This window comes from Melospiza georgiana, chromosome 31, assembly GCF_028018845.1.
Source record: "Melospiza georgiana isolate bMelGeo1 chromosome 31, bMelGeo1.pri, whole genome shotgun sequence".
Lineage (NCBI taxonomy): Eukaryota > Metazoa > Chordata > Aves > Passeriformes > Passerellidae > Melospiza > Melospiza georgiana.
The window spans coordinates 3,512,196-3,532,642 of record NC_080460.1 but is presented as its reverse complement, the minus strand read 5'-3'; the positions used below and the strand labels follow the sequence as shown (position 1 = coordinate 3,532,642).

Below are 20,447 nucleotides of genomic sequence, written 5' to 3'. Positions count from 1 at the left end.
CCTAAATGCCTGCGTGGAATCATGGAATGGTTTGGGTTTGAGGAACACTAAAGCTCAGCAGGTCCCACCATGAGCTGGGGCATTTTTCACTGGATGAGGTGGCTCCAGAATGGTCTTGGACACTTCTAAGGATCCCAGCTCCTCACCCAATGTAATTTCCCAAAATGCCACCTAAACCTGCCCGTGGAATCATGGAATGGTTTGGGTTTGAGGAACACCAAAGCTCATCTGGTCCCACCATGGGTCCCACACTTTCTACTGTCCCAGGTGACTCCAGAATGGTCTTGGACAGTTCTGAGGATCCCAGCTCCTCACCCAGTATTTCCTCCCAAAATCCCACCCAAATCTCCACATGGAACCATGGAATAGGTTGGGTTGGAAAGAACCTTAAAGCTCATCAGGTCCCACCATGAGTTGGGACATTTCCCAGTGTCCCAGATGGCTCCAACTTGGTCTTGGACACTTCCAGGGATCCCAGCTTCTCATCACTCCCAAAAGGAAGAGCTCCTTCCCAAAATCCCACCCAAATCTCCAGAAGGAACCATGGATGGTTTGGGTTTGAGGAACACCAAAGCTCACCTGGTCCCACCACGAGCTGGAACATCTCCCAGTGTCCCAGGTGGCTCCAACTTGGCCTTGGACTCTTCTAAGGATCCCAGCTCCTCACCCAATATTATTTCCCAAAATCCCACCCAAATCTCCAGAAGGAACCATGGATGGTTTGGGTTTGAGGAACACCAAAGCTCACCTGGTCCCACCACGAGCTGGGACATCTCCCAGTGTCCCAGGTGGCTCCAACTTGGCCTTGGACACTTCTAAGGATCCCAGCTCCTCACCCAATGTTTCTTCCCAAAATCCCACCCAAATCTCCAGAAGGAACCACGGACGGTTTGGGTTTGAGGAACACCAAAGCTCACCTGGTCCCACCACGAGCTGGGACATCTCCCAGTGTCCCAGGTGGCTCCAACTTGGCCTTGGACACTTCTAAGGATCCCAGCTCCTCACCCAATATTATTTCCCAAAATCCCACCCAAATCTCCAGAAGGAACCATGGATGGTTTGGGTTTGAGGAACACCAAAGCTCACCTGGTCCCACCACGAGCTGGGACATCTTCCAGTGTCCCAGGTGGCTCCAACTTGGCCTTGGACACTTCTGAGGATCCCAGCTCCTCACCCAATATTATTTCCCAAAATTCCACCTAAACCTGCCCATGGAACCACGGACGGTTTGGGTTTGAGGAACACCAAAGCTCACCTGGTCCCACCACGAGCTGGAACATCTCCCAGTGTCCCAGGTGGCTCCAGCTTGGCCTTGGACACTTCTAAGGATCCCAGCTCCTCACCCAATATTATTTCCCAAAATCCCACCCAAATCTCCAGAAGGAACCATGGATGGTTTGGGTTTGAGGAACACCAAAGCTCACCTGGTCCCACCACAAGCTGGGACATCTCCCGGCGTCCCGGGTGGCTCCAGCCTGGTCCCAGCTGAGCATTCCCGGTGTCCTGTCCCTCCCCAGCCCCGGGACATCCTGTGTGGGGCCGCAGACGAGGTCCTGGCCGTGCTGAAGAACGAGAAGCTGCGGGACAAGGAGCGGCGCAAGGAGGTGGAGCTGCTGCTGGGCCCCACCGACGACACGCGCTACCACGTGCTGGTCAACCTGGGCAAGAAGATCACCGACTACGGCGGGGACAAGGACATCCAGAACATGGGTAGGGCAAATTTGGGAATTTTGGGGATTTTTTTGATTCTTTTGGGGGGATTTTTTAGGGATTTTCTGGGATTTTTTAGGGATTTTTTTGCAATTTTTTTCACAATTTTTATTTTCATTTTGGAGGATTTTTTCAGAATTTTAAATATTTTTTTTTTCCTCTATTACTTTATGTATATTTTTTAAATTTTTTATTTTTGGGGGATTTTTTTTAGGATTTTTTTGGTAACTTTTTTGCAATTTTTTTCTGCGATTTTGGGAGGAATTTTGAAGTTTTTTTTTATTTTTTTCAATATTACTATATATATATAATTATATTATCAGTTTTATTGGTCTTTTTCAGGATTTGTTTTTTATCTTGTCAGGATTATTATTTATTTTTTGGGGGGATTTTTTTGGGATTCCGGGTGAATTGTGGGTGGATCCCATGCGGAATTCTGAGGGAATTCCCAGTGAATTCTGGGTACATTTTGGTTGGATTCCAGATGAATTCTGGGTGGATTCCATGTGGATCCCAGTCAGAATTCCGGGCATTCCCAGTGGATTCCATGTAGGTGTATTTTGGGTGAATTCTGGGTGGATCCCATGTGGAATTGCAGCCATTCCCAGCCATTGCATGCCCTGTTCCCTGCAGATGACAACATCGATGAGACCTACGGGGTGAACGTGCAGTTCGAGTCCGACGAGGAGGTGGGGACGGCTCCTGTGGGGTCACCCCTGTCCCATTGCCCTTCAATCCCATTTTCCTTAAATCCCATTCCCATTTTCCTGTGTCCCATTTTACTTTACCCAATTTTCTTTATCCCACATTCCTTCATCCCGTTTTCCTGTGTCCCATTTTCTTCCTGGTTCCCCATTGATCCCATTTTCCTTTATCCCATTTCCATTTACTTTAATCCCATTTCTCTCCATCCTATTTCTTTTATCCTGTTTCCCTTTATTCCATTTTTTTCAGGGAACCACCTTTATCCGATTTCCCTTAAATCCCATTTCCATTTCCCTTAAATCCATTTCACTTTATCCCATTTTCCTCCTGGTTCCCCACATTTTCTTGTGTCCCATTTTCCTCCTGGTTCCCCATTGATCCCATTTTCCTTTGTCCCGTTTCCATTTCCCTCCATCCCATTTCCATTTTCCTTTATCCCATTTATTTTCCTTTATCCAATTCTTTCCATGGCACCACCTTGATCCCATTTCCCTGTGTCCGTTTTCCTTGTGGGACCACTTTTATCCCATTCCCATTTATCCCTTTTCCTTTTATCTCTTTATCCCTTTTCCCTTGATCCCATTCCCATTTCCCTTTATCCCATTTTGCTTTATCCTTTTTCCATTTCCCTTTGTCCCATTTCCCTTTATCCCATGTTTTGGGAGGAAATGAATAAAATGGAATTTGGGGGGGAAAAGAGGCAAAAAAATAAAGGGATTTCTGAGGGGGGAAAAAAGGGATTTTGAGGGGAAAAGAAGGGTAAAAATGGGATTTTTGAGGAATAAAGGGATTTTTGAGGAATAAAGGGATAAAATCAGGGCTGTCCCCACAGGAGGGGGACGAGGACATCTACGGGGAGGTTCGGGACGAGGCGTCGGACGATGACCTGGAGGGGGACGAGGCCGTGGTGCGCTGCACGCTGTCGGCCAACGTGAGTGTGGGATTGCTGGGAAATGGGATATTTGGGGTTTTTATGGAATTTTTGGGGTTTTTATGGGATGTTTATGGGGGTTTTTTGGGGTTTTTAATGGAATTTTTTGGGGGTTTTTTTGGGGGTTTTGGGGTATTTATGAGGTTTTAATGGGAATTTTTTTTTTGATTTTAAATGGGATTTTTTAAATAAAATTTTAATGGGAATTTGTAAATGGGATTTTTTTGGATGGGATTTTGATGGGTTTTTTAATGGGATTTTTTGGGATTTTTTAATTGGACTTTTTAAAATGAGGTGTTTTAAAATTGGATTTTTAAAATGAGATTTTTATGGGAATTTTGGGATTTTAATGGAATTTTTTTGTTGGGATTTTTTAAGTGGGATTTTTGGCGATTTTTATGGGGATTTTTATGGGAATTTTGGGATTTTAATGGGATGTTTTAAATGGGATTTTTATGGGAATTTGGGGATTTTTTTGATGGTAGTTTTTTTTATTTTGATGGGATTTTTGTGGGAATTTTTGGAATTTTTCAGGATTTTTATTTGATTCGTTTGGATTTTATGGACTTTTGATGGGAATGTTTGAGATTTTACAGCTGGTGGCCTCAGGGGAGCTGGTGAGCTCCAACAAGAAGAACCTGCCGCCCACAGGACATTGAAAATTTGAGAATGATGGGATTTTATGAGATTTTTTGGGATTTCATGGCCCTAAACTTCCTCAAATCCCAGGAATAATGTGAATTTTGGGGATTTTGCAGCTGGTGGCCTCGGGGGAGCTGATGAGCTCCAAGAAGAAGGATCTGCACCCGCGGGACATCGACGCCTTCTGGCTGCAGCGCCAGCTCAGCCGCTTCTACGACGACGCCATCGTGTCCCAGAAAAAGGCAGACGAGGTCCTGGAGATCCTCAAGGTCTGTGGTCATGAAATCCCTGGGATTTGGGAGAATTCTCCCTCTAAAAATTGGGATTTTGGTTCAAAATTCATTCCTTGGGATTTTGGGGTGGTTTCTCCTTGGAAATCGCTGTCCATGAGTTTGTTCCTTCCTGATTTCTGGTAAAATGGGAATTTTTGAGATCTTCAAGGTCTGTGGTCATCAAATCCCTGGGATTTGGGAGAATTTCGCCTCTAAAAATTGGGAATTTGGGTTAAAATTAATTCCTTGGGACTTTATGGGATTTTGGGGTGGTTTTCCCTTGGAAATTGTCATGGGGTCTTTTCCTTCCCGATTTCCATATTTTTGAGGCAAAATGGGAATTTTTTTGGTTTGTTTTTTAGCTTTCAAGATAATTTTTTAGCTTCTGGAATTTTTACCTCTCTTTTCCCAACCTCTCCTCACCTCCATCCCATGGAAATCAGGGATGTGGATTCCCTCGGTGTGAGAATTTCATGTTTTTTTATCCCCAGACTGCCAGCGATGACCGGGAATGTGAGAACCAGCTGGTGCTGCTGCTAGGCTTCAACACCTTCGACTTCATCAAGGTCCTCAGGCAGCACAGGATGATGAGTGAGTTTGGTTTTCCTTTTCCAATGGAATTCTGGCCATGAAATCCCAAAAAAACCCTATCAAATCCATCAAAATCCCAAAAAAAGGCCATCAAATTTCATAAAATCCCAAAAATTCACAGCAAATCCCATAAAAGTCCCCAAAACTCCCATTAAAAATCCCATTTTAAAAATCCCCAAAATTCCCATTAAAGTCCCAAAAAATTCAGATAAAATCCCATAAAAATAAAAAAAAAATTCAGATAAAAATCCATAGAAATCCCAAAAAATTAATATAAAGTCCCATTAAAAAACCCCATAGAAATCGCAACAAATCCCAAAAAATTCTCTTGGAAATCCCATTATAAAAAATACCAATAAATCCCATAAAATTCCTATACAAATGTTGTCAGAGTCCCCAAAAAAACCCATAAAAATCCCAAGAATGTTGATTTTTTCCTAGTTTTGTACTGTACCCTGCTGGCCAGCGCACAGAGCGAGGCGGAGAAGGAACGCATCATGGGCAAGATGGAGGCCGACCCCGAGCTCTCCAAATTCCTCTACCAGCTCCATGAAACAGAAAAAGAGGATCTGATCCGGGTCAGGAATTTTATGGGATTTATAGGATTTGTGGGATTTGGGTTTGGGGTTGGCAATGGGGGCTTAGAGGAGTCTGAGCCTCTTACCTGAGGTGAATCCTGATTTTTCCCCTCAGGAGGAACACTCCTGGTAGGAGCCATTTTTGTGAGGGGAAATTTGGTTTTCCCGCCAAAAATTATTATTCCTGGTTTATAAAGATGGTTATTCCTGTTTTATTCCTAAAAACTTGAGGGAACAGGAGCACTTTGGAGGACTCTGAGCCTCTTACTTGAGTTGAATCCTGATTTTTCCCCTCAGGAGGAACGCTCCCGGCGGGAACGCGTGCGCCAGTCCCGCATGGACACCGACCTGGAATCCATGGACCTGGACCAGGGAGGAGAGGTAAAATCCTGGGATTTGCTCCCACAACACCCCCAGCTATCCCCAAAAACATTTGATCCCACAGGGGAGATGGAGTCCCGCTTGGAATCTGCAGCTTTTCTTTCAAACATGAGGAGAAACAATTCCTATTTTTACTTTTCCCCCCATTTCCCCCCCATATTTCCCCCCATTGTTTCCCCTTTTTCCCCTTTTCCCCCATTGTTTCCCCATTTCTTTCCCCCTCATTTTTCCCCCCTCATTTTTCCCCCCTCATTTTTCCCCCCTCATTTTTCCCCCCTCATTTTTCCCCCCTCATTTTTCCCCCCTCATTTTTCCCCCCTCATTTTTCCCCCCTCATTTTTCCCCCCTCATTTTTCCCATTTCTTTTCCCATCATTTCCCCCCCCCTTTTTCCGCCATTTTCCCCATTTTTTTTAAACTTTTTTCCCCCCATTTCTCTCATTTTCCCCATTATTTTCCAGGCTCTGGCTCCCAGGCAGGTGCTGGATTTGGAGGACCTGGTGTTTGCCCAGGGCAGTCACTTCATGGCCAACAAGAGGTGCCAGCTCCCGGACGGATCTTTCCGGAGACAGCGCAAGGGATACGAGGAAGTTCACGTTCCTGCCCTAAAACCCAAACCCTTTGGGGCTGACGAGGTTTGTTCCCCAAAAAAACCCCAAAAAATTGATTTATTTTCATTTTTTTCCCATGAAAACCCAAACCCTTCAGAGCTGACCAAGTTTGTCCCTCCAAAAAAATGGGAAAAATTTGATTTATTTTCATTTTTTCCATGAAAACCCAAACCCTTTGGAGCTGATGAGGTTTGTTCCCAAAAAATGGATTTATTTTAATTTTTTCCTATGAAAACCTAAACCCTTTGGAGCTGACGAGGTTTGTCCCCAAAATAATTGAAAAAAAAAGATTTATTTTTATTTTTTTCTTTTTTTTTTTGTGTCCACGTTGGGATTAATCCCAAATATTTTCCCTAACACTGGTTTCAGTTTGAGATTTGAGGATTTGACTTTTCCATGGAATCTAAGATGATAAAAATTGAATTTTCCCTCATTCCCACCCCTAAATTTTTATTTTCTGACCTGGAAAATTCCCTAAATTCATTTTTTTCCACATTTTCCCTCTTCCCAGCAATTGGTTTCTGTGGAAAAACTCCCCAAATATGCTCAGGCTGGTTTTGAGGGCTTCAAAACCCTCAACAGGATCCAGAGCAAACTGTTCCGGGCAGCGCTGGAGTCTGATGAGAACCTGCTGCTCTGCGCCCCCACGGTGAGATTTGGGCTTCTGGGGCTTTTTTTTGGGAAGAATTCCGGGATTTTTTGGGATTTTTGGGGGTGAAATGTCTCCATTTCAGGGCATGGGGAAGATGAATGTGGTACATGTTTTGGGGGTGGAGAAGCTCAGGGGTTCCTCAAGGTGGATCTGGGGTTTGGGGTGGAGAACTTCAGGTTTTCTCATGGTGTTCCTCAAGGTGGATCTGGAGTTTGGCATGGAGAAGCTCAGGGAGTTCCTCGAGGTGTTCCCCAGAGTGGATTTGGGGTTTGAAGGTGGAGAAGATCAGGGCTCCTCAAGGTGGATCTGGGGTTTAAGGTTGAAGAAGCTCAGGGTTCCTCAAGGTGGATCTGAGGTTTTGGGTGGAGAACCTCAGGGTTCCTCAAGGTGTTCCTCAAGGTGGGGTTTGGTTAGAGAAGCTCAGGGAGTTCCTCGAGGTGTTCCTCAGGATGGATCTGGGGTTTGGGGCTGGAGAACCTCAGGGTTCCCCAAGGTGTATCTGGGGTTTGGGGTTAGAGAAGCTCAGGGGGTTCCTCAAGGTGGATCTTGGTTTTGGGGTTGGAGAACCTCAGGGTTCCTCAAGGTGTATCTGGGGTCTGGCGTGGAGAACCTTGGACCTGTCCAGGATAGCTCCAGGACATTTAGGGATTTTTTGGGACGGAATGTCTCGGTGGCAGGGCGCGGGGAAGACCAACGTGGCGCTGATGTGCATGCTGAGGGAGATCGGCAAACACATCAACATGGACGGCACCATCAACGTGGACGACTTCAAGATCATCTACATCGCACCCATGAGGTCCCTGGTGCAGGAGATGGTCGGCAGCTTCAGCAAGGTGAGGGACCAGCGGGGTCGGAGCTCCAGGTTTGGGATCAGGTCCAAAAGGAGGCTTGGGATCAGGTCCCAGAGGAGGTTTGGGGTTGGAGATGGGTCGGATCAGATCTAAGAGGAGGTTTGGGATCATGGAGAGGTTGGGAACAGAGGTGGGGAAGGGGCTGGAGAACAAGGAGAAGGCTCTGGAGAATTGCTGAGGGATCTGGAATGGGTTATGGGGTAGAAGAAGGTCCAGGGATGGAGAACTCCTGAGGGATCTGGGATGGGATATGGGGTTGGAGAACTTCAGGGATGGAGAATTTCTGAGGGATCTGGGAAAGGAGCTCAGGTGGGAGAAGAAGAGGGTCTGGGATGGGATATGGGGTAGGAGAAGGTCCAGGGATGGAGAATTCCTGGGGGATCTGGAATGGGTTATGGGATTGAAGAACTTCAGGGATGGAGAATTCCTGAGGGATCTGGGAAAGGAACTGAGCTTGGAGAAAAGAGGATCATGGGGCTTTGCACACCTCCCTGGCAGGAGAGGACATCCAGGTGGGATTTGGGATCTCATCTCAGGGAACACCCTCAAACCACACCAGGAGGAATTTGGGTGGGATTTTGGGATTGTTCCTCCATGGAAAGGTCTCTCCATGCTCATCCCATGTGTCTTTCCCAGCGTTTGGCCACCTACGGGATCACGGTGGCCGAGCTGACCGGGGACCACCAGCTGTGCAAGGAGGAGATCAGCGCCACGCAGATCATCGTGTGCACGCCCGAGAAGTGGGACATCATCACCCGCAAGGGCGGCGAGCGCACCTACACCCAGCTGGTGCGCCTGGTCATCCTGGTGAGCGTCTGGAGAGGGCACGGAGGGGGCTCCTCAAGGTGCAGCTTGGGTTTGGGGCTCCTCGAGGTGTTCCTCAAGGTGGATATGGGTTTGGGGCTGGAGAACCTCAGGATGGATCTGAGGTTTGGGGTGGAGAAGCTCAAAGGGTTCCTCAAGGTGGATATGGGTTTGGGGTGGAGAACCCCAGGGTTGATCTTGGGTTTGGGGTGGAGAACCTCAAAGGGTTTCTCCAGATGGATCTGGGGTCAGGAGGTGGAGAAGCTCGGATGTTCCTCAAGGTGGATCTGGGGTTTGGGGTGGACAACCTCAAAGGGTTTCTCCAGGTGGGTCTGGGGTCTGGAGATGAAGAACCTCAGGTGTTCCTCAAGGTGGATCCGGGCTTTGGGGGTGAAGAACCTTGGGCCCGCCCAACCCTGACACCCACAGTGGAACCAGACAAACTTTGTGATCAAGTGAGGGAGGACAATCCCTGCGCTCTCCCTTGTCCCAGGACGAGATCCACCTCCTGCACGACGACCGCGGGCCCGTGCTGGAGTCGCTGGTGGCCAGGGCCATCCGCAACATCGAGATGACGCAGGAGGACGTGCGGCTGGTGGGGCTCAGCGCCACGCTGCCCAACTACGAGGACGTGGCCACCTTCCTGCGCGTGGACCCGGCCAAGGGCCTCTTCTACTTCGACAACAGGTACGGGGAACGGGGAAATTCCATTTTCTGTGGGTTCTTGGTCACAGATTCTCCAGAAATTCCATTTTCTGTGGGTTCTTGGTCACAGATTCTCCAGAAATTCCATTTTCAATGGATTCCTGGTCATATTTTCTCCATAAATTCCATTTCCATGGATTTTTTTGGTGGTGGTTTCTCCATAAATTCCATTTTCCATGGATTTTTTTGGTTGCAGTTTCCTCCATAAATTCCCTTTTCTATGGATTTTTTTGATGGTGGTTTCTCCAGAAATTCCCTTTTCCATGGATTTTTTCATGATGCTCTTTCCATAAATTCCTTTTTCCATGGATTTCTTTGGTCCCATTTTCTCCATAAATTCCCTTTTCCATGGATTTTTTTGGTCCCATTTTCTCCATAAATTCCCTTTTCCATGGATTTTTTTTCCATGGTGCTCTTTCCATAAATTGCTTTTTTCCATGGATTTTTGATCACAATTTCTCCATAAATTTCCTTCTCCATGGATTTCTTTTACCACATTTTCTCTATAAATCTCATTTTTCCATGGATATTTTCCCACTAACTCCATTGATTTTTTTTTTCCATAAATCCCCCTTTTCCATGGATATTTTCCCATAAATCCCACATATTTTTTTCCATAAATTCCATTTTTCCATGGATTTTTTCCCCATAAATTCCACTGATTTTTTCCCCATAAATCTGCCGTTTTCCACAGATATTTCCCCACAAATCCCACTGACATTCCCCCCCTTTTCCATGGATTTTTTTTCCATAAATTCCATGGATTTTTTCCCACAAATCCCATGGATTTTTCCCTCCCAGCTTCCGGCCCGTGCCCCTGGAGCAGACCTACGTGGGCATCACGGAGAAGAAAGCCATCAAACGCTTCCAGATCATGAACGAGATCGTCTATGAGAAGATCATGGAGCACGCCGGCAAGAACCAGGTCCCACCTCATTGCCACAAATCCCACCTTTTTTCCCATTTTTCCCCATTATTCCCAAAAATTCCACCTTAATCCTATTGAAAAAAATGGCATTTTTTCCCCCCTTTTTTACCCCATTTTGTGATGCTGATCCTGCAGAGGAGTTTGGTGGAGTGGAGCTTTTGGGATTTCCCATTTTTGGGGTGATTCATTTGGAATTTTCCTTTTGGGATAGAGGGATTTCCACCTGGATAAATCCCAGCTCTTTCCTCAGTCTCCCACCCTTTTCCCACTTTTCCCAGTCTGATCCCAGTTCTTCCTAGGCTGATCCCAGGCTGATCCCAGCTCTTTTCCCAGGAATCCAAGACTGATCGCAGGAGCTGATCCCAATTTTTCCCAGACTGATCCTGGTTTTTCCCTGCCTGATCCCAGCTCTTTTCCCGGGCTGATCCCAGGCTAATCCCAGGAGCTGATCCTGTTTTTTTAGGCTGATCCCAGGCTGATTCCAGGTTTTCCCAGGCTGATCCTGGATTTTCCCAGGCTGGTTCCACCTCTTTTCCCAGGAATCCAAGGCTAATCCCAGGAGCTGATCCTGGTTTTTCTCAGGCTTATCTCAGACTGATCCTGGTTTTCCCAGACTGATCCTGGTTTTTCCCAGGCTGATTCCAGCTCTTTTCCCAGGCTGATCTTGGTTTTTCCTGGGCTGATCCCAGACTGATCCTGGTTTTTCCTAGGCTGATCCTGGGCTGATCCCAGCTCTTTTCCCAGCCTGATCCCAGGCTGATCCCAGTTTTTCCCTGGCTAATCCCAGCTCTTTTCCCAGCCTGATCCCAGCTCTTTTCCCAGCCTGATCCCAGGCTGATCCCAGTTTTTCCCTGGCTGATCCCAGGTTTTCTCCAGCTGTGATCCCAGGTTTTCCCAGGCTGATCCTGGTTTTTCCCTGGCTGATTCCAGGCTGATCCCAGAGTGATCCCAGTTTTTCCCAGACTGATCCCAGCTCCTTTTCCAGACTGATCCTGTTTTTTTCCCAGGCTGATCCCAGGTTTTCTCCAGCTGCTCCCGGTTTTTGCAGGTGCTCGTGTTCGTGCACTCGCGGAAGGAGACCGGCAAGACGGCGCGGGCCATCCGGGACATGTGCCTGGAGAAGGACACGCTGGGGCTGTTCCTCAGGGAGGGCTCGGCCTCCACCGAGGTGCTGCGGACGGAGGCCGAGCAGTGCAAGGTGAGCCTGGGGAAAAATGGGGAAAGTCAGGAAAATGTGGCAGGGAAAACGCAGGAAAATTCAGAAAAAGCGGGAAAATCTGGCAGGGGAAATGCAGGAAAATCCAGGGGAAAATTGGGAAAATCTGGTAGGGAAAATGCCGGATAATTGGGAAAAATCAGGAAAATGTGGCAGGGAAAAAATGGGAAAAAGCAGGAAAATCCAGCAGGGAAAAATTGGGAAAGTCTGGCAGGGAAAACACAGGAAAATCCAGCACGGAAAAATTGGGAAAATCCAGCAGGGAAAATCCCAGGAAAAATTGGGAAAAAATCATGAAAATCTGACAGGGAAAATGTGGGAAAGTTGGCAAAAAGCAGGAAAATCCAGCAGGGAAAAAAAGCAGGAAAAATTGGGTAAAATCAGGAAAATGTGGCAGGGTAAAACAGGAAAAATCAGGAAAATGTGGCAGGGAAAAAATGGGGAAAAGCACGGAAAAAGCAGGAAAAATTGGGAAAATCTGGTGGGGAAAAGGCGATTTCTGGCCTTCTATCCATGGAGGAAGTGGAGAAATTTGGGTAAATTCCCTCAAAGAAAAGTTGGTGGATCCCCCATTCCCAAGAGGTTTTATGCCGGACACGCCGTGATGACTTCTCCACCCTGTCCAACCCCATCCTGTGGTGATCCCAAAATTTTCCCTTGGAATATTTTTCCCAATTTTTCCCTGGAATTTATTGGGATTTGCTTTCCCCCAGAACCTGGAGCTGAAGGATCTCCTCCCCTACGGCTTCGCCATCCACCACGCCGGCATGACGCGCGTCGACCGCACCTTGGTGGAGGATCTGTTCGCCGACAAACACATCCAGGTGGGACCCCAATTCCAGATTTAAATCCCAAAAAAATTTCATTTGGGATCCTGCTCTGATGTGGAAAAAAAGGGATTTGCCTCAAGGATTAAATGGGAGATGAAAATGGAGTTGTTTGGGTGGAAAAGGAAGTTTTTAATGGAGGGTTTGGGTGAATTTGGAAGTTCCTGGTTGGATCTGAAGGTTCCAGGATGGATTTGGAAGTTCCTCGTTGGATCTGGAGGTTCCAGGATGGATTTGGAAGTTCCTGGATGGATTTGAAGGTTCCTGGTGAATCTGGTCCCTGGTTTTTGGGTGGATCTGGAGATTTTTGTGTGGATTTGGAAGTTCCTGGGTGGATTTGAAGGCTCCTGCTGTATCTGATCCTAGATTTTGGGTGGATTTGGAGGTTCCTGAGTGGATTTGGAGGTTTCTGCTGGATCTGATCCCTGGTTTGGGATGGATTTGAAGGTTCCTCCTGGATCTGACCCTAGTTATTTGATGGATTTGGAGGTTCCTCCTGGATCTGACCCCAGTTTCCCTGCAGGTCCTGGTGTCCACAGCCACGCTGGCCTGGGGCGTGAACCTGCCAGCGCACACGGTGATCATCAAAGGCACACAGGTGTACAGCCCGGAGAAGGGGCGCTGGACAGAGCTGGGAGCACTGGACATCCTCCAGGTGGGACCTCCAGGAGGACCTTCCTGGCCTCATATCCCATCCAACATCCTGGTTTTGGAGGTCCTCCTCGATCTTCATGGTGGTGTGAGGTTGGAGAGGAGGGGGAAAAGTTCCTCAAGAATTCCATGTCCAGATCATTCCAGATAATTCCTCAAGAACTCCATGCCCAGATCCACTTGAGATAATTCCATGTCCAAACCCACCTGAGATAATCCCTCAAGAATTCCTTGCCCAGATCCTCCTGAGATGTTTCCTCAAGAATTCCATGCCCAGATCCCCCTGAGATAATCCCTCAAGAATTCCACACCCAAACCCACCTGAGATATTTCCTCAAGAATTCCATGCCCAAACCCACCTGAGATAACTCCATGCCCAAACCCACCTGAGATAATCCCTCAAGAATTCCTTGCCCAGATCCTCCTGAGATGTTTCCTCAAGAACTCCATGCCCAGATCCCCCTGAGATAATCCCTCAAGAATTCCACACCCAAACCCACCTGAGATATTTCCTCAAGAATTCCATGCCCAAACCCACCTGAGATAACTCCATGCCCAAACCCACCTGAGATAATCCCTCAAGAACTCTATGCCCAGATCCACCTCAGATAACTCCATGCCCAAACCCACCTGAGATGATCTCTCAAGAATTCCAAGTTCCCTGAGCTGTTTCTCCTGGTTTCAGATGCTGGGCCGTGCCGGGAGGCCCCAGTACGACACAAAAGGAGAAGGAATTCTCATCACTTCCCACGGAGAGCTCCAGTATTACCTCTCCCTGCTCAACCAGCAGCTGCCCATCGAGAGCCAGATGGTGGCCAAGCTCCCGGACATGCTCAACGCCGAGGCCGTGCTCGGCAATGTCCAGAATGCCAAGGTTGGGTGAAATTCCCGATTTCCTGCAGGGATTTGTGGCCGTGGTTCTGCCCCCTGAGATAATTCCTTGTCCAAACCTACCTGAGATAATTCCTCAAGAATTCCGTGCCCAATCCCAGGTGGGGATTTTTGGGATTGGGGTGTTTGGGGTGTTCTTGAAAAGGTTTTTAGGGTGGGAATGGAAAATCTGAGGGTGTTTTAGGGTTAATGCCAGAATATTTTCCAGGAGATGTGGGTAAAGGGAATTGGGCACCAGGAAAAGCAGATTTCCTTGGAAATTTATGGCAAGGAAAAGCAGCTTTGCAGGGAAATTGGACACCAGGAAAAGCAGATTTTCTGAGAAATTAGGAACCAGGAAAAGCAGCTTTTCAGGGAAATGGTGCACCAGGGATTTTCCCTGTAAAATTCCTGAAATTCCCAATTTCTGAGAAATTAGGGGCAAGGAAAACCAACTTTTCTGGGAAACTTGAACACCAATAAAAGCAGATTTCCCTGGATTTCACGGCTCTGTTTTGTGGGATTTTCCTGGGCTCAGCTCCGCTCTGGAGCTCCCTGGGCATGCCAGGAATCCCAGGGATCACTGAGGATTTGGGAATTCTGTAGGATGCTGTGAACTGGCTGGGCTACACCTACCTGTACATCCGGATGCTGCGGTCGCCGACCCTTTACGGCATCTCCCACGACGACCTGAAGGCGGATCCGCTCCTGGAGCAGCGGCGCCTCGACCTTGTCCACACCGCGGCCCTGATGCTCGACAAGAACAACCTGGTCAAGTACGACAAGAAAACCGGGAATTTCCAGGTGAGATGGCAAAAAAAATGGGGATTTCTGGGTGGGAGGGGGAAAAAAATGGGGATTTTTAGGTGGGAGGTTCTTGTGGGTTTCTCCTGGCCATTCCCATTGTTCTCCTGGCCATTTTTCTCCTCACCATTCCTGTGGTTCCTTCCAGTTTTTCTGGCTGTACTCCTGGCCATTCCCGTGGTTTATCCTGGCCATTCTTGTGGTTTATCCTGACCCTGTGGTTTATCCCAGCCATTCCCATGGTTTGTCCCAGCCATTCCCATGGTTTATCCCAGCTGTTCCTGTGGTTTATCCTGACTGTTCCCATGGTTTATCCTGACTGTTCCCATGGTTTATCCTGACTGTTCCCATGGTTTATCCTGACTGTCCCGGCAGGTGACGGAGCTGGGCCGCATTGCCAGCCATTACTACATCACCAACGAGACGGTGCAGACGTACAACCAGCTGCTGAAACCCACCCTGAGCGAGATCGAGCTGTTCCGCGTCTTCTCCCTGTCCTCGGAGTTCCGCAACATCACCGTGCGCGAGGTACGGGAACAGACAGCACCCAACAGCCGACATCAAACACCCAACAGCCGTCACCCAACACCCAATGTCCAACATCAAACACCCAACAGCTGTCACCCAACAACAGCCAACAGCCATTGTCCAACTCCCAGCAGCCATCACTCAACAGCCAACAACAGCCAACAGCCATCACCCAACAACAGCCAACAGCCAACACCACCCAACCCCACCCAACAACCATCACCTAACAATACCCAACTGCCATTGATTAACAGCCAACAGCCATGACCCAACAACACCCAACAGCACCCAACAACTGTCACCCAACACCCAATGAACATCACCCAACAGCACCCAAAAACCATCACCCAACAACACTCAACAGCCATCACCCACCATCCATCCCTGTTTTCCCCAGGAGGAGAAGCTGGAGCTGCAGAAGCTTCTGGAGCGAGTCCCGATCCCGGTGAAGGAGAGCATCGAGGAGCCCAGTGCCAAGGTGAGCCCTGCTGGGAATTCCCAGCAGGAATTCTGCTCCCTACCCTCTCTGGGATGTCCTGGATGGGGCTGGGAAGCTCAGAGAGATCCAGGAGATCTGTGGGATTGAGGGAGGATGGAAAGGGAGGTGGGAGAAGGGAATTGGGTGGCAGGAAAAGCAGATTGCCTGGAAAATTTGGGACCAGGAAAAGGAGGTTTCCTTGGAAATTTGGAACCAGGAAAAGGAGCTTTTTGGGGAAATTGGGGAACAGGGAAAGGTTTCCTTGGGAATGAAGCTCCAGGCAAAGCAGCTTTCTTGGGATATTCCCTGAGGGTTTTTCCATCACCGTTCCCAGATCAACGTCCTGCTCCAGGCCTTCATCTCGCAGCTGAAGCTGGAGGGGTTTGCCCTCATGGCCGACATGGTCTACGTCACCCAGGTGAGCCAGGAATTCCCTCAGAATTCCCAGTGGGATTGGTGAGGGGTTGGGATGGAATTCCCAGAGCACCTGGGACCCCTGGAGGTGTCCAGGGCCGACGCTGTGCGATGGCACCGGTTGTGGTGGCACCAATTGGGATTTTTGGTCATTCCCACCCAAACCCCTCCGAGCTGGCACACAGGGTGGGATGGGAATTTGGGAATGCCCAGGATGTGACCCCAAAACCCTTCCCTGCCCCGCAGTCGGCCGGGAGGCTGATGAGAGCCATCTTTGAGATCGTCCTGAACCGCGGCTGGGCCCAGCTCACCGACAAGACCCTCAACCTCTGCAAGATGATTGACAAGCGCATGTGAGTCCTGACCCCGCCGAATTCCCCAAAATTCCCCCAAATTCCTGCAGTTCCCTGAGTCCCTGAGTTGTCCCCACAGGTGGCAGTCCATGTGTCCCCTGCGCCAGTTCAAGAAGCTGCCCGAGGAGGTGGTGAAGAAGATAGAGAAGAAGAATTTCCCCTTCGAGCGCCTCTACGACCTCAACCACAATGAGATCGGTGCTGAAATGGGGGGGAAATCACACAAATCGGGGATGGGGAGGAGTTTAGGATTGTGGCATGGGAGAAATCCCTGAATCTGGGCTAAAAATCTCCTGAATCTGGGTTAAAATCCCCTGAATTCTGGTTAAAATCTCCAAAATTCAGGCTAAAATCCCCCAAGTCCAGGCTGGGGAGGGGTTTGGGGTTGTGGCATGGGAAAATCCCCCAAATCCGGGCAAAAATCCCCCAAATCTGGGTTAAAATCCCCCAAATCCTGGTTTAGATGGGATTTTGAGAAAAAAAATCTTTGTTATGAGGGAGAGGAATTTCTCCAAGAATTTCCCCTCAGAAATTAAGGAGTTTGACTCAGAAATAGGGGATTTTCTCCAGGATTTTCCCTGAGAAATGAGGGAACTTCCTTCAGAAATGGGGCAATTTCCCTCAGAAATGGGGAATTTCTGCAGCATATCCCCTCAGAAATGGGGAAATTCCTCCATGTTTTTCTCTCAGAAATGGGGAATTTTCTGTTCGAAATTGGGAAATTTCCTTCAGAAATGGGAGAGTTTTACTCATAAATGGGGGAATTTCCCTCAGAAATTGGGAAATTTCTCCAGGAATTTCACTGGTTGTCTGGACCAGCCGCAAAGGCCTCACCCTCCGAATCCCGCTCTTTTTGGGATCCTCCCTGACCCCATCCCTTATTATTTTTTTCTCCCTCACAGGAGAGCTGATCCGGATGCCGAAAATGGGGAAAACCATCCATAAATACGTGCACCTGTTCCCGAAGCTGGAGCTGTCTGTGCACCTGCAGCCCATCACGCGCTCCACACTCAAGGTGGAGCTCACCATCGCGCCCGACTTCCAGTGGGACGAAAAGGTGGGAAAGGGGGGATTTGGGGTGGGAAAAGTGGGTTATGGGGTGGGCAAGGGGGAATTTGGGGTCAGGAGGTGGAAATTGTGAGGGAAAATGTGAGGGAAAATTGGGGATTCTGGGGCTGTGATGTGGAAATCATGAGGGAAAAAGGGGAATTCTGGAGCTAGGATGTGGAAATCATGAGGGGGAAATGTCCTGATTGGGGGGAATAATGGGATTTATTGGGTTGGGGTATAGAAATTGTGAGGGGAGATGGGGAATTGGGAGGTTGGGGTGTGGAAATCCTGAGGGAAAATGTGAGGGAAAATGGGGGATTCTGGGGCTAGGATGTGGAAATCATGAGGGGAAAATGCCCTGATTGGGGGGAATAATGGGATTTATGGGGCAGGATTGTGAAAATCATCAAGGGAAAATGCCCTGATTGTGCAAAACCAGAAAATCTGGGATTCAGGTTTAAAAACACAATTCTGGTTAGAAAAGGAGCCATTTTGCAGACGGAACACTTGGAATTGTGAGGGCTGGGACAGGGAATTGAGAATTTCCCCTTCTTTTTTCCAGGTTCACGGCTCCTCTGAGGCCTTCTGGATCCTGGTGGAAGACGTGGACAGCGAGGTGATCCTGCACCACGAATATTTCCTGCTCAAGGCCAAATATGCCCAGGACGAGCACCTGGTGACATTTTTTGTGCCCGTCTTCGAGCCCCTGCCCCCTCAGTATTTCATCCGGGTGGTGTCCGACCGCTGGCTTTGTAAGTGCCCCTTTTCCTGGGTTTATTCCTGCTTTTATTCCTGTTTTTTTCTGCTTTTATTCCTGGATTTTTCCTGCTTTTCCCCCCATTTTTTCCTTGGGATTTATTCCTGTTTTTTCCTGGGTTTTATTTCTGGATTTTACTGGTTTTATTCCTGGTTTTTCCTGGGGTTTATCCCAGGTTTTATGGCTCTGTGAGTGCCTCTTTATTGGGGTTTATTCTGGAGTTTTTCCTGGGGTTTTTTATCCCTTCTCCCAGAGCTTTGGGATCTGTTTTTTATTCCTATTCCCAAACCTTTGGAATCTGGGTTTTTTCCCTCACCCCAAACCTCCGCCATCCATTTCCCATCCCCTTCCCCTCTTTCCAACCTCACCCCCATGGCAAATCCAGACCCCCTGGATCCATCCACATGGAAAATTCCAGGAATTCTTTCCCTCCTCCAGCCTGTGAGACCCAGCTCCCCGTTTCCTTCCGGCACCTGATCCTTCCGGAGAAATACCCGCCGCCCACAGAGCTGCTGGACCTGCAGCCGCTGCCGGTGTCGGCGCTGCGCAACAGCGCCTTCGAGAGCCTCTACCAGGACAAGTTCCCCTTCTTCAACCCCATCCAGACTCAAGGTGGGGCTTCCAGGCCCTCATCCTGATGGGATTTACCAGGATTTGGTGGTTTTGGGAGGAATTTTTTGGGGGGGTGGGGAATTGTGTGGTGGTTTGACGGTTTGGGGTTTTTGATGGGGACAGCGGGTTCTGGAGGTTGTGATTGGTCCTTCTGCTTGTTCCACATGAATTTCATCTTTCCCAGACTTTTGGGATCCATGGATTATTCACTATTCCAAATGTTGGGATCTGTGGTTAATCCTCTGTTCCCAGAGTTTTGGGATCCATGGTTTATCCCCTATTCCCAAAGATTTTGGATGTGTGGTTTATCCTGTCCCAGAATTTTTGGATCCGTGGTTTATCCCCATTCCCAGACTTTTGGGATCCATGGTTTATCCACTCAGAGTTCTGGGATCTGCAATTATTCCCTCTCCCAAAATTTTGGGATCCGTGGTTTGTCTCTGTTCCCAGAGTTTTTGGGATCCATGGTTTATCCCCTCTCCCACAGTTTTGGGATCCATGGTTGGGATCTATGGATTATCCCCTATTCCCAGAGTTTTCAGATGTGTGGTTTATCCTGTCCCAAAGGTTTGGATCCATGGATTATCCGCTCTCCCAAAATTTTGTGATCAGTGATTTATCCCTGAAGACATTCCCCAGATCTCTCCCTCCAGCTGGATCCTCACCCCATTCCCAAATTTTTTTTTTCCCTCTAAACCCCCGGGAATTTCCCGTTTGCCCAGTGTTCAACACGGTGTACAACAGCGACGACAACGTCTTCGTGGGCGCGCCCACGGGCAGCGGCAAAACCATTTGCGCCGAGTTCGCCATCCTGCGCATGCTCCTGCAGAACTCCGAGGGCCGCTGTGTCTACATCACCCCCATGGAGGCCCTGGCCGAGCAGGTGGGCGCCAGGAATTCCCTGGAGAAGGGAATTTTCCCACCTTCACCCCACAATTCTTTGGGATCCGCTCGGGGTTTGACTGTCCTGCTGCTTCCGGGGGGATTTGGTGGGAATTGCTTCAGTTTGGGGGGAGTTTGGAGGGAATTGCCACAGTTTGGTGGGAATTGCCCCATTTTGAGAGGAATTTGGAGGGAATTGCCCCATTTCAAAGGGAATTTGCTGGGAATTTCCTCAATTTGAGAGGAATTTGGGAATTTCAGGGGTAACACCACCTCCCCTGTATGAATTCTGGGAACCTCCTGAATTCAAAGCCAATCCCCGTTTCCCCAGGTTTTCATGGATTGGTATGAGAAGTTCCAGGAGCGCCTCAACAAGAAGGTGGTGCTGCTCACGGGGGAGACCAGCACGGACCTGAAGCTGCTGGGCAAAGGGAACATCATCATCAGCACCCCGGAGAAGTGGGACATCCTCTCCCGCCGCTGGAAGCAGCGCAAGAACGTCCAGAACGTCAACCTGTTCATCGTGGATGAAGTGCACCTGATTGGGGGCGAGAATGGGGTGAGAGTCCTGGCAGTGGGGTGAGGATGGGTCCACTGGAATGGGAGGTTCCCAGTGGGGTTTTGAGTTGTTTTGGAGAAGGTTTT

At 48.6% G+C, this 20,447-nt stretch overlaps 1 protein-coding gene across 1 annotated transcript in view; it reads left to right on the top strand.

Moving 5' to 3' along the window:
• Positions 1–20,447, top strand: part of SNRNP200 (small nuclear ribonucleoprotein U5 subunit 200) — a 33,020-nt gene that overhangs the window by 3,465 nt on the left and 9,108 nt on the right. The window contains exons 4-31 of the mRNA XM_058042429.1: positions 1,518–1,710; positions 2,344–2,399; positions 3,248–3,346; positions 4,105–4,257; positions 4,752–4,851; positions 5,293–5,429; positions 5,727–5,810; positions 6,271–6,444; positions 6,932–7,069; positions 7,750–7,905; positions 8,560–8,730; positions 9,221–9,414; positions 10,234–10,357; positions 11,409–11,558; positions 12,290–12,400; positions 12,927–13,058; positions 13,740–13,928; positions 14,531–14,728; positions 15,104–15,256; positions 15,654–15,734; positions 16,069–16,152; positions 16,395–16,501; positions 16,581–16,699; positions 17,404–17,558; positions 18,114–18,303; positions 18,747–18,920; positions 19,643–19,803; positions 20,134–20,361. Of these exons, the coding sequence (XP_057898412.1) occupies positions 1,518–1,710; positions 2,344–2,399; positions 3,248–3,346; positions 4,105–4,257; positions 4,752–4,851; positions 5,293–5,429; positions 5,727–5,810; positions 6,271–6,444; positions 6,932–7,069; positions 7,750–7,905; positions 8,560–8,730; positions 9,221–9,414; positions 10,234–10,357; positions 11,409–11,558; positions 12,290–12,400; positions 12,927–13,058; positions 13,740–13,928; positions 14,531–14,728; positions 15,104–15,256; positions 15,654–15,734; positions 16,069–16,152; positions 16,395–16,501; positions 16,581–16,699; positions 17,404–17,558; positions 18,114–18,303; positions 18,747–18,920; positions 19,643–19,803; positions 20,134–20,361 (4,011 nt within the window). The remainder of the gene's footprint in view (positions 1–1,517; positions 1,711–2,343; positions 2,400–3,247; positions 3,347–4,104; positions 4,258–4,751; positions 4,852–5,292; positions 5,430–5,726; positions 5,811–6,270; positions 6,445–6,931; positions 7,070–7,749; positions 7,906–8,559; positions 8,731–9,220; positions 9,415–10,233; positions 10,358–11,408; positions 11,559–12,289; positions 12,401–12,926; positions 13,059–13,739; positions 13,929–14,530; positions 14,729–15,103; positions 15,257–15,653; positions 15,735–16,068; positions 16,153–16,394; positions 16,502–16,580; positions 16,700–17,403; positions 17,559–18,113; positions 18,304–18,746; positions 18,921–19,642; positions 19,804–20,133; positions 20,362–20,447) is intronic.